This window comes from Loxodonta africana, chromosome 14 (genome assembly GCF_030014295.1).
Source record: "Loxodonta africana isolate mLoxAfr1 chromosome 14, mLoxAfr1.hap2, whole genome shotgun sequence".
NCBI lineage: Eukaryota > Metazoa > Chordata > Mammalia > Proboscidea > Elephantidae > Loxodonta > Loxodonta africana.
Genome location: NC_087355.1, coordinates 45455343 through 45467675, shown reverse-complemented (window position 1 = coordinate 45467675; position 12333 = coordinate 45455343). Strand labels below are relative to the sequence as shown.

The window sequence follows — 12333 nt, the reverse complement described above, 5'->3', positions numbered from 1 at the left end:
AGTATATGGTCTCTCAAAGGCACCTTTTAGCAGATACACATGCATGATTTATACTTCAGAGTTCTCCAGTGTCTAAACATGCCAAACACTTTGTTAACTGTGATACATCACAATATAGAAATTCCATGCACAGTATCTACAAGCACATGTAGTCACAGCAAATAATAATAAAGTTCTAAGATATATTAGGAAACCCTGGTGGCACAGTGGTAAAGAGCTATGGCTGCTAACCACAAGGTTGGCAGTTTGAATCCAACAGGCATTCCTCAGAAACCCTACAAGGCAGTTCTACTCTGTCCTTAAGGGGCACTAGGATTCGGAATCAACTCGATGGCCAACGGGTTTGGTTTGGTTTTTTTAAGATATATGAACTAGATAAATGTAGAGGTGAATACATATCTTCTGATATGCAAGTAGGCTCTGTCAGTACACAAAATCATTTAGTTCATTAAAAAAAAAATTTTTTTAACCGCTATATTTAACTAGAAAAAGAAAAACGCTCAACATTATTCTTGAATTGAAAAACAGTAGCTCCTGGTCAAATCCCTTATTATGACCCCAAGATGAGATTCTTTGCTATAAAATAAATACCTTACTGCCTGCTCCCCTTTTTAAAACTTAAGCACATAGCTAATGTAGTGATACAGTGCAACGAATTACTTAATATGGCACTTCTAGCCATAGTCTTTGTGCCTCATACACAATTGAGTGGGATTATTTTATAAGGTATATAGAACCCTAATGAAGGACTGGTCAGTTCTGCCACCCTGCTAGGCTTAAGATGAGCCACCCCAGAGACGAGAAGGGAGGATTTCGCTACCACCAAGAAAGAAGAGGCAGGAGTAGAGCGTTTTGGACTTGGGATCCCTGCGCTGAGACGCTCCTGAAACAGGAGACTGGGAGAGAGAGCTATAACACCGAAGACAGCAAAAAAGCAGCGGCAAAGAAACAGAGGTAGCAGAGGCAAGAGACAAGCAGGTGATGGCTGGTGGGCTTTCCAGCCAGTGGAGCAAGTAAGCTGAGCGCCTTCAGGCAGGAGACTTGCTGGTGGAGTAGGGTGCCTCTGCGAACCTGGTGGAGCTAGGTTTACTGACTCACAGAGCTAGAGCTGACTGCCTCCACAGCAGAGGCTTACTGGCAGAGACACTGGGGTGTCTCAGGGCACTTACAGGCAGAGCTAAAAGTATTGTCTGTGAGTATTGTGAGTATCGTCTGTGAGTTCTGTGTGGCCACTGAAAGGAATTATCAAACTCGGCAGAGAAGTAGAGAGTGCTGCAGGGGGGATGGTTGGTGTCAGAATTGGTAAAGATGGCAGAGAGTGGAGGCATGTCTGACTTTTACCTCATGGGAATCAGCCTTGGGCTGTTGATCTTGATTCTCCTTTTCCCTTGTAAAGGTCAAGGAGGTCAGGCGCCTCTGCCACACTATTTTTACAAGTGGTCAAAATTATACTGGCTCTTTATCCACTTTAAATCTTTACCTATTCTGATCTCAGGTTGCATCATTGCTCCTTATTAAAGAAGAAAGCAGCCTTTAAATACTGTAATCCTATTGAGGTTTAAGTATATCTAACTTATGAACAGTCGGCAAAGAGCTGGAGATAGAAAACCAAAAGGGAACAACACGCTCGGTGTTTCTCAAGCTGAAAGAACTGAAGAAAAAATTCAAGCCTCGAGTTGCAATAGTGAAGGATTCTATGGGGAAAATAGTAAACAACCCAGGGAGCATAAAAAAAAGATGGAAGGAATACAGAGTCATTATACCAAAAAGAATTGGTTGACATTCAACCATTTCAAGAGGTAGCATATGATCAGGAACCAACGATACTGAAGAAAGAGGTCCAAGCTGCTCTGAAGGCATTGGCAAAAAACAAGGCTCCAGGAATTGATGGAATATCAATTGAGATGTTTCAGCAAATGGACGCAGTGCGGAGGTGTTCACTCGTCTGTGCCAAGAAATATGAAAGACAGCTTCCTGGCCAACTGACTGTAAGAGATACATATTTATGCCTATTCCCAAGAAAAGTGATCCAACCAAATGTGGAAATTATAGAACATTATCACACGCAAGCAAAACTTTGCTGAAGGTCATTCAAAAACGGTTGCAGCAGTGTATCGACAGGAAACTGCCAGAAATTCAGGCTGGTTTCAGAAGAGGACGTGGAACCAGGGATATCACTGCTGATGTCAGATGGATCCTGGCTGAAAGCACAGAATACCAGAAGGATGTTTACCTGTGTTTTATTGACTATGCAAAGGCATTTGACTGTGTGGATCATAACAAATTATGGATAACACTGCGAAGGATGGGAATTCTGTAACACTTAATTGTGCTCATGAGGAACCTTTACATAGATCAAGAGGCAGTTGTTTGGACAGAACAAGGGAATACTGAGTGGTTGAAAGTCAGAAAAGGTGTGGGTCTGGGTTGTATCCTTTCACCATACGTATTCAATCTGTATGCTGAGCAAACAATCCAAGAAGTTGGACTATACGAAGAACAGGGCATCAGGATTGGAGGAAGACTCATTAACCTGCCTTATGCAGATGACACAACCTTGATTACTGAAAGTGAAAAGGACCTGAAGCACTTACTAATGAAGATCAAAGACCACAGCCTTCGGTACGGATTACATCTCAACATGAAGAAAATAAAAATCCTCACAATTGGACCACTGAGCAACATCATGATAAACAGAGAAAAAACTAAAGTTGTCAAGGATTTCCACAATCAACACCCATGGAAGCAGCAGTCAAGAAATCAAACGACACAATGCATTGGGCAAATCTGCTACAAAAGACCTCTTTAAAGTGTTGAAAAGTAAAGATGTCACTTTGAACACTAAGGTGCGCCTGACCCAAGCCATGGTATTTTCAATCACATCATACGCATGTGAAAGCTGGACAATGAATAAAGAAAACCGAAGAAGAACTGATGCCTTTGAATTGTGGTGTTGGCAAAGAATATTGAATTTACCATGGACTGCCAAAAGAATGAACAAACCCGTCTTGGAAGAAGTACAACCAGAATGCTCCTTAGAAGCAAGGACAGTGAGACTGCATCTTACATACTTTGGACATGTTGTCAGGAGGGATCAGTCCCTGGAGAGGACATCATGCTTGGCAAAGTACAGGGTCAGCAGAAACGAGGAAGACGCTCAACAAGGTGGACTGACAGTGGCTGCAACAATGAGCTCAAGCATAACAATGATTGTAAGGATGTACAGGACCAGGTAGTGTTTCGTTCTGTTGTGCGCAGGGTTGCTATGAGTCAGAACTGAATCGACGGCACCTAACAACAACTTATAAGAGACCTAAATGAGATATTTCTTATACTGAGAAAAAATATTAGTATCGTACCTCTTCCAGATATTATAATATCCTAAATTATTTCTAAGTGGTATATTTTTAGGAAGGAGCCCTGGTGGTACAACAGTTAAGCACTTGGTTGCTAACCAAGAAAGGCCTGGCAATCTACTTCCATAAACATTACAGCCTAGAAAACCCTATGGAGTAATTCTACTCTGTCACATGAGGTCGCTATGAGTCAAAAATCGACTCAAGAGCATCTAACAACAACAAAAATATAGCTCGGTATATACTCCCTCCACTTGGTATTTTCATTATTTCTAAATGGTATACAGTCTACCCTGTCCTATAGGGTTGCTATGAGTCGGAATGGACTCAACAGCAATGAGTTTCAGTTTTTTATGTAGTTACATAGTCTAAAACTTACTTAGTCATATTTAGTCCAAATTTTACTTCAAGGAATTTCAGCATGTGCCCATTTTCTTTGTGTGGGACAAACATCTAAAGGAGAAAAAAGCTAGTTAAACAGAGAACAATCAGCTATGCTTACAGGGATAAGCCTTTACCCAATACCCAATAGCAAGACTACAAAATAAAAATATGAATTAAATAATACATGGTGTAACTATGAAGCAAGGAGATTTATTCGTATAAGTCAATCACATTACCTCATACCTAAGCATAAAACTGTAATGGGGTAGTAAGAAAATATCAATTTTCTTTCACCTTGTTTTAGCAATTTACCCACTCTTCTGAATACCATTTATTTACCTCAATAATTTATTCCATATATTGTTTACTGTTAATTGGGTAATGAAGATATTTTTAATTAAATGAAAAACAAAGTGTATTTCCTTTAAAAAAAAAAAAAAGCATGCAGAAAAGAATTAAAATCCTACTTTCTCACTCAATATGCTAGGTATGATCATTGTTTAACTCAAAATTATACTGTACAAGCCCTGCTATCTTGCTATCTCATTATTCTTCCTAAAATTTAGTCCAGTACATTTTATTATTCAATTTACTCTATTATATGAACCTCAGATGGTTACTTACCTTCACTACAATATTGAATGTCACTGTCAGAGTACACACCAAGTAAAAATTCATCACTTTAATCATCTTAGCTACGAAAGTTCCTTTCTTTACATTCAGCTGTAGGACAAAATATATATGAATACGAAATGAGTTATAAAAAAAATTGACATTTAAAAATTAATCACAAGAATACTAAAAAGGCAAATCTAATTACCTGAAGGCACTTAGCAAGCATTAAGGCTGCTACTAAACTCAACAGAGGAGATACCAATAAAGCTGGATTCTCAAACTGCAGCAAATACCCCAGAAACAGAGAAAATATATAAATTTTATAAACTTCATGAACCTGTTGGGAAAAAAACAAAGTGACTCATTCACTTATTTATTATTCATTTAGAATAAACTGAATTTTATTATATATCTTTTCATTAGTTTTGTCTAGAATAGATTTGACTACAATTATAAAGTAAATGCTCTCCTATAATTTAAGACAATATTATGCTCTGGTAAACGTTCAATTCATATTTTTAATGCTACAGTAATGAATTTAACATTTTCTTTTTAGAAAGAACCTCTCAAGAACAAAGTAAAGAGCTTTAAAACCATGTGTGTCTAAATCATGCTGGAAGCCATCTAAGTTGATACGAGTATTAGTCTCTACTCATGGAGTACACTTCTAGAACAAAAGAGAAAAAAGGGAACCAAAGACTCAGAGAAGCAAGTAAGTTTATAGGATTAATAGTCTACACAAACCACAGCCATATCTACCCTGAGACCAGAAGAACTAGACGGTGTCCGGCTACCACTACTGATTCTGATCAGGGTCACAACAGATGAATCCTGATAGAACAGGAGGAAAACGTGAAACAGAACTCAAATTCTTAAGAAGTTCAGACTTACTGGACCAGTTGAGACTAGAGGACTTCCCAAGACTATAATCCTGAGATACTCTTATTTACTTATTACTGTGCATTAGGTGAAAGTTGACAGAGCAAATTAGTTTCCCGTTCGATAGTTTGTACAAAAAGTATTTCATGACCTTGGTTTCATTTCCCACAATGTGTCAGCACTCTCCCCATTTCTGCCCTGCGTTCCCTATTTGTTTTAGTCCTGATTTTCTATTCTTTCTTGCCTTTCCATCTTTGCTTTTGGACAGTTACTGCCCTTTTGATCTCCTGTAATTAATTGTTCTAAGGAGTACACACCTTTCAGGTGTTGTTGTTTGCCTTATGGGCTTGTCTATTGTTTGGCTGGGAGGTGGTCTCTGGGAATTGCTTTAGTTCCAGGTCAGAAGGTGGTCTTAAGAGTCATAGTCATGAGGGTTCCTCTACTCTCTGTCAGACCAGTAAGTGTGGTCTCAGGGTTGTGGAGGCTGTGGTTCACGTGGTCCATTCGTCCTTTCATTTTCTTAATTCTCCTTTGCTCCAGGTGGCAAGAGATCAATAGCTGTATCTTAGATGGCCTCTCTCAAGTTTTGAAGACCCTAGATGCTACCCTGAGATACTCTTTAAACCTTAAACCAAAATTACCCCTTGAGGTCCTCCATTAGCTAAATAACAGATTGATCCATAAAATAAAGAATATCATCCATGAGTAATGAGCTTCTTTAAAAAATCATCTGTATGAGTCCAAATAGTCAAAAAATTCCTCTAAAGCAAAGATAAGAAGGTAAGGGTGTAGGGAAACTAGAGTACCGGAAATGGTACAACCAGAACAGAATGAATGAGAATGATGACATATTGTGAAAAAAGTGACCAATATCACTGAGTAATTTGTGTAGAAACTGTTAAATGGGAGCTTAATTTGTTATGTAAACTTTCACCTTAAACACAATAAAATATTATTTGAAACAAAAAATCATGCTGGAGGAACACTCTTTAGTCCCAGGCTCTGGCTTAATTTCACTTGGTTTGCCCAAAATTTTACTTTCCCTATAATTAAAATTCATCTTTGTATACACCTGCAAAAATTACAAGAATCTATAAAATTCATAATTCTTAGAGACAATTCCAAAACCAATCCAGTGAAAATTTACTATGAAATATACACCCATAGTAAAGTATTTTTGCTTTTGGCCCAGTTACGATATAGCAATAATCATAAGGAAGTAAGCTAAATTCAATGCCCTAATAGAAGATCTCCCAGGAAAGTTATGTCTTAGTAGATTTCTTTCTAAACTTAAATTGTACAATTATTTAATCTATCATGAAGTTAATTAATTTTAGAAAGGGAACATTAAGTTGAAATGCAGGCATTATTCGTTAGAGAAAAATGTCAAAAGGCAGTGTGAAAAGAAAAAAAAAAATAGAGAAAGAAATTCCTAAACAGACTGACAGACAGCCAATAAAAAAAGAAAGAAAGATACTTCACTGTTAGAAGTCAGGATAGTGGTTACCTACCCTTGGGAGTAGTGACTGTCAGAGGGCACTGGGGGTCTTCTGGGTACTAGCAATGTTCTGTTTCTTGACTTGAGTGCTGGCTCTACACGTGTGCCAATTACTGAGTAACAGTCTATCAGCTCCAAACTACCCTCTATCCTCTGTCTTAAAATGCTGGGGATGGGGTTCTGAACTACGTTTTTGCTTTTCTGTTGGCTCTCTGCTAAGCTCTGCCAATAGGGAATGCTAGAGAGTGACTGCAAGGTTGGAGGCTAACTGCCAATCTTTTAGTTAGCAGCCACAGCTCTTAACCACTACACCACCAAGGTTTCCAAGGTTGGAGGAGGAAGAAGGAATTTGCTTTCTGTTGCTTCCTATCTGCTTGCAGCGGCACTTCACCCCAACCAAGCAATTCCTTCTTGCTGAAGCAGCTAAATGCAACTGCAGTTTTTCCAGCACTTGAAGAACCAGCTTCACTGCATCCTCTCACCCCAGAGACCCCAAGACCAGCCAACCAGAGCCCCATCCTCAGAGGTCTGTGTCCCAGTTCCACGGGGCTGTTCTTTTTAGCTCAGAGACAGCAGCAAAGCTGAGAGTGGTCTTTCCTCAGAGGTTTAAGTTTCAGCTCCATGGGGTCCCTCTTTTATATGTCTAAGTTTTAGTTATTCCAAAGTCTCCGCCTTATTCCCTCAGCCTTGGGGAGATACCTGCTTCCTATAGTTGCTACCTCTATGATACTTCAGTTCTTTTTATCCTTCCAATTAATAAGTTAACATTATGCCTGGTTAACAATTCTTTATATTAAACTAAATTCTCTCTGTTTAAACTAATGTTGGGACTCATCAGGGTTCTAGACCATCTGGGCATACGAAATGAAGAAAAGAAAGAGAAGAGCAAGACACAGTAAGTACTGAATAAATGTTTGGCAAATAAAGGGAAGAAAGGTAAGAAAGGAAAACCTTTATCTACTGCTGGTGGGAGTATAAACTGAAATAACCATTCTGGAAGACAGCTTGACATTATTTAGTTAGGTTGAATATATACATATCCTTTGACTTATAATTCCACTACTAGATATATACTCCAGAGAAATCTTGTACATTATGTGTGAGGTGACCCACATAAGAATGTTAACAGCAGCACTGGTCATATGAACAATAATAAAAAAAAAAAAGTCCATCAACAATACAAAAAAAAAAAATAAATGAAATATAGTTCGTACATCACCATGGATGGATCTCGAAAGCAAATCAGGCAAAAGTAAATAACAAATTATTTACAATATATTTTTTAGGAATATATAGATAAGTGGCAAAAATAAGTTTTTTTTAAAAAGGAAAAGATTAACAAAATTCAGGATAGTCCATCTCTGAGGGGAAAGAAGCAAGAGGTGACTTGGAAAGAACAAGAGAGGGACCTTCTACGGTATTCAAATATTCCATTTCTTCACCTGGATGGTCAAGTACTCATATTTTAATCTATACACTGTATATGCAGCATACATATTCTCTTTTGTACATGTTTTATATTCCACTATTTGTTTGTTTGTTAAGAAACAGAAAGAAAAAGAAGAGGCATGGCCAGAAATAGAGAGGATGCACAGGGGTGACTTGAATTAAGAAGGCCATGTCTAAGGAATTTTCCAAGTGTTCCTAAAACGGCTGAGGGAGAATGAGTTGAGCAATTATTTGAGTGTAAGCATAAATCCTTCAAAATAAACCTTAAAAGTTAAATTTTTTTTTTAATTGTGCTTTAAGCGAAAGGTTACACCTCAAATCCGTTTCTCACACAAAAATTTATAGACATATTGTTATGTGACCCTAGCTGCAATCTCCACAGCGTGACAGCACACTCCCGCTTTCCACCATTCGACCAGCTCCTATCCCTTTCTGCCTTCTCATCCTGCCTCCGGCCAGGAGCTGCCCATTTAGTCTCAAGTATCTACTTCAACTAAGAAGCATGCTCTTAACGAGTTTTATTTTATGTTTTACAGTCCAGTCTAATCTTTGTCTGAGGAGTTGGCTTTGGGAATGGTTTTGGTTCTGGGTTAACAGGGGGCTGTGTCTTCTAGGGTTCCTCTAGTCTCAGTTAGACCATTAAGTCTGGTCTTTTTACGTGAATTTGAGTTCTGCACCACAGTTTTCTCCTGCTCCGACAGAGACTCTCTGTTGTGTTCCCTGTCATGCTGGTCACTGGTGGTAAAAACTAAATGGTTTTAAGATACAACACTATTAAAACATTTATTCTCTAGATTTAAAATTGTAATTTCAAAATGCCATATACCTTGTCACTTTGCTCCAGTGAAAAGCTATCTAGCAGGAATAGAGATATGGCTTGGAGAAACAGGAGATAGTGGCTGTATTCCCACATCATCATAAAAGTGTAAGTTGAAGCGCTCATCAATAAGTAGCAAAACCTCTACGGAAAACAAAAGAAAGAAACTAAATATCAATAGCTTTATTACTAAAAAAAAAACCCACGTGGTTTTTACCTCAAAGTTGCAGTTCTGTTATTGGCTCAACTTTAAGCTACATAACTCTTGAAGCTTCGTTTTTACATCACATAACTACTATTAAATCCTTACATCAAGATTCTAAATAAGGTACTGTAGAAAGAGAAATCAACCACTGTCCTTCAGTGTTCATCATCATGTTGAGAGTTTCAGGAGGACAAATGGAAAAAATAATTTATTGTCAATCAGATTACAATTATTATTTATATCCTTTACTATGCAGTAACTAGGTTTCATGGACTATAACTTAACTTTTAATATGACAGCTTTAAAATGATGTGCCACATTTCTAATGTATTTGAATTAACTGTGATTGATAGAACATGTGAATCTTACCTCTGCATAAGTATTTAAATTGCTTTTTAAATAGCCTGTAAGTGCAGCAACTTGACATGCAAAATATGGTAATGCCCAGTTTTCTCTTAAAGGAATGGAGTATTCAATTCTTGTTGTATCTACCCTAAAATAAACCACAGATGAACATTTAACATAACAAGATGTTATGTTGTGTAACACTATACTTTCAAAGCACTTTCATACACTTCTCACTGTTCAACATGGCAATCCTTTGAGGCAGGCATGGACAGAGCCACCAGTGACCTACACAGCATCTTTGGGCAAATTAATACTATCTCACATACCCCTCACCTCTCCATCCACCCTTCACCCACAAGGAACACTCAGTGCTGCTGTGCCCTGCCTGGTGAACACATGGGCCTCTGTGAGAATTTGAAAAAGGTATCCCTTTGTGAGCAGATATAGCCCCTGCTAAGGCACACAGCTTGTAGCGCTTGTTGGATTTCAGCCCCCACACTCCCCTCGCCCCTGGTGAGATGGCTACCCTTCCCGAGAGCATAATCTGCACTACCATAATCAACCAGTCTGGTGGGGCCAAAGTTATTATCCACCTTCAGATAAGGACTAGGAAGCTCCAGAGAGTAATATGACTTAAACAAGACGGGCATGTTCGCACATACAGCTAGTGGGTGGCACAGCTGGGACTACAATGTGTATCTTTTGGTATCTAGCTTAATAATCTTTTCAGTAAGAAGATTAATAATTTTTTTTTAACCCAGAATTAACACTACAGTTCATGAAGGAGCCCTGTTGGCCTAACGGTTAAGGCCTCCGCTGCTATCCGAAAGGTTGGCAGGTCAAAGCAACCCAGCAGCTTTACATGAGAAAGACCTGGTGATCTGTTCTTGTAAAGACTACAGCTAGAAAACCCTGTAGGGCAGTTCTACTCTGTCACATGGAGTCTCTATATGAGTTGAAAATCAACTCAACGGCACTGAACAACAAATCCTTCATGGGATATATCTGGAGGCCTTTGAGAATTCCAAGAATCTCAAATAAGGAAATGCTTTGCAGGGTCCTCCTAAATTTCTCCTAGATCACTTTTCATTAAGAGCCTGCTGTTTCCTGTGCATATCCTCACAAATGGACTACCTTTACAACAACCATTTACTTTGGATAGATATCTTACAATGGCCATTTCCATATAAAAGCAAAGGTGCCATTGTTTTTTTCAAAAAATATGAAAACCGCTGCATAACTCTCATAACAGAGATGTGCATGTTTGCATGTATTCTGGTTCATTCACTAGCCACTGTCACTGAATTGCACATGTAGAAAATGTTGACTTGGTGTATGTTTGACTGTATATTTTCAACAACAGAAAATAAACATATTACTTTAAAAACATATTTTTAAAGAATCTATAGCTGCATCCCCAATGAAACCAGCCAGGCTCATCATGACATCAGAGACAAAAGAAACATAAACTCAAACACATAAGAGCCATGAATTAACCAAGCTGTACATGTAAAAATATGGAAATGGCAAATGTGTCTCACACACACACACAAAGCCATGAAAAACAATGAATGAAACGTTTTTGAGAAAGCAGCTAAGGAAAAATTACATTACACAGCACATACAAGAAATCCTAAAAATCTTTACTCATCTCTTTTCCTAGTCTGGTAACTAATAACTTTCTATTCCCAACCCAATTCCTGTCTCAGTCACCTCTCTTCTCCCTGCATCAAATCTTTTTTTCCCTCAGAGTGGCACAACACTTTTTTTTATGTCATCTACAGCCTTCTCAGTACTTCAAATTTACATTTTGACCTATTTTCTGTTTAGCCCAACAACAGTTCACAGTAGCTAAACAAAACAAGAATCTCTAATACAGAAATGTTTGGTTGGCTCCTCCTAAATTTCTCCTAAATCACTTGTCATTTGAGAGTCTGTTGTTTCCTGTGCATATCCTTTACAGCAACCATTAAATTTGGATCTCTGACACTCAATGGCCATTTTCCAAACAAAAGCAAAGTTCTATCTTTCCTAGGAAAATAGAAACAAAAATGTTATAAACTTATTGACCAATATGACAATACTAATCACTATTATAAGTCCCTGGGTAGCACAAATGGTTTGCACTCTACTACTAACCTAAAAGTTGGTGGTTCAAACCCACCCGGCTGAACCACAGAAGAAACACCTAGCAATCTTTCATTAAGGTTACAGCCAAGAAAACTCTATGGAGCAGTTCTACTCTGCAAGACGTGGGGCCACCATGAGTCAGAGTCAACTCGGCAACACGCTTGTTTTTTGGTTTTCAATCACTATTATAACAAATGAAGCAATTTCTCTTGGGGTTAACATGGCTGGCTGCTAAAGGGTGCAAACTGAAAGACTGGAGGTTCGAGCCCACTCACAGATGCCTTAGAGAAAGACCTGCCAATATACTTCTGAAAAAATCATCCATTGAAAACCTTACGGAGTATACTTCTACTCTGACGCACAAGGGGTTGCCACGAGCAGAAGTAGACACGATGGCAACTGGTTGATTAATAATCCACTCAAGTATTTATCACGTATATAAATATTTTATATAGCCATAATTTCTTAACAAATTTTTACTCTGCTTTTTAAACTTATAAGTATTTTGTATGTTCTCCCTTCATACTCATTTCTTTTTAAAAATTGATTTCATTACAAAAGCAATATATATTCATTATAGAAATACCAGAAACTACATACAAGCAAAAAACAAACATCTTAAAACGTCTTGTTTTGATTGCAATTAGAAATT

At 38.1% G+C, this 12333-nt stretch overlaps 1 protein-coding gene across 8 annotated transcripts in view; it reads right to left on the bottom strand.

Moving 5' to 3' along the window:
* Positions 1-12333, bottom strand: part of DPY19L4 (dpy-19 like 4) — a 60331-nt gene that overhangs the window by 26023 nt on the left and 21975 nt on the right. For all 8 annotated transcript variants that reach the window (XM_064267908.1, XM_064267907.1, XM_064267909.1 and 5 more), the window contains 5 exons: positions 9573-9696; positions 9008-9142; positions 4561-4692; positions 4365-4463; positions 3736-3809 (listed from right to left, as the gene is read on the bottom strand). In XM_064267908.1, the coding sequence (XP_064123978.1) occupies positions 3736-3809; positions 4365-4463; positions 4561-4692; positions 9008-9142; positions 9573-9696 (564 nt within the window). The remainder of the gene's footprint in view (positions 1-3735; positions 3810-4364; positions 4464-4560; positions 4693-9007; positions 9143-9572; positions 9697-12333) is intronic.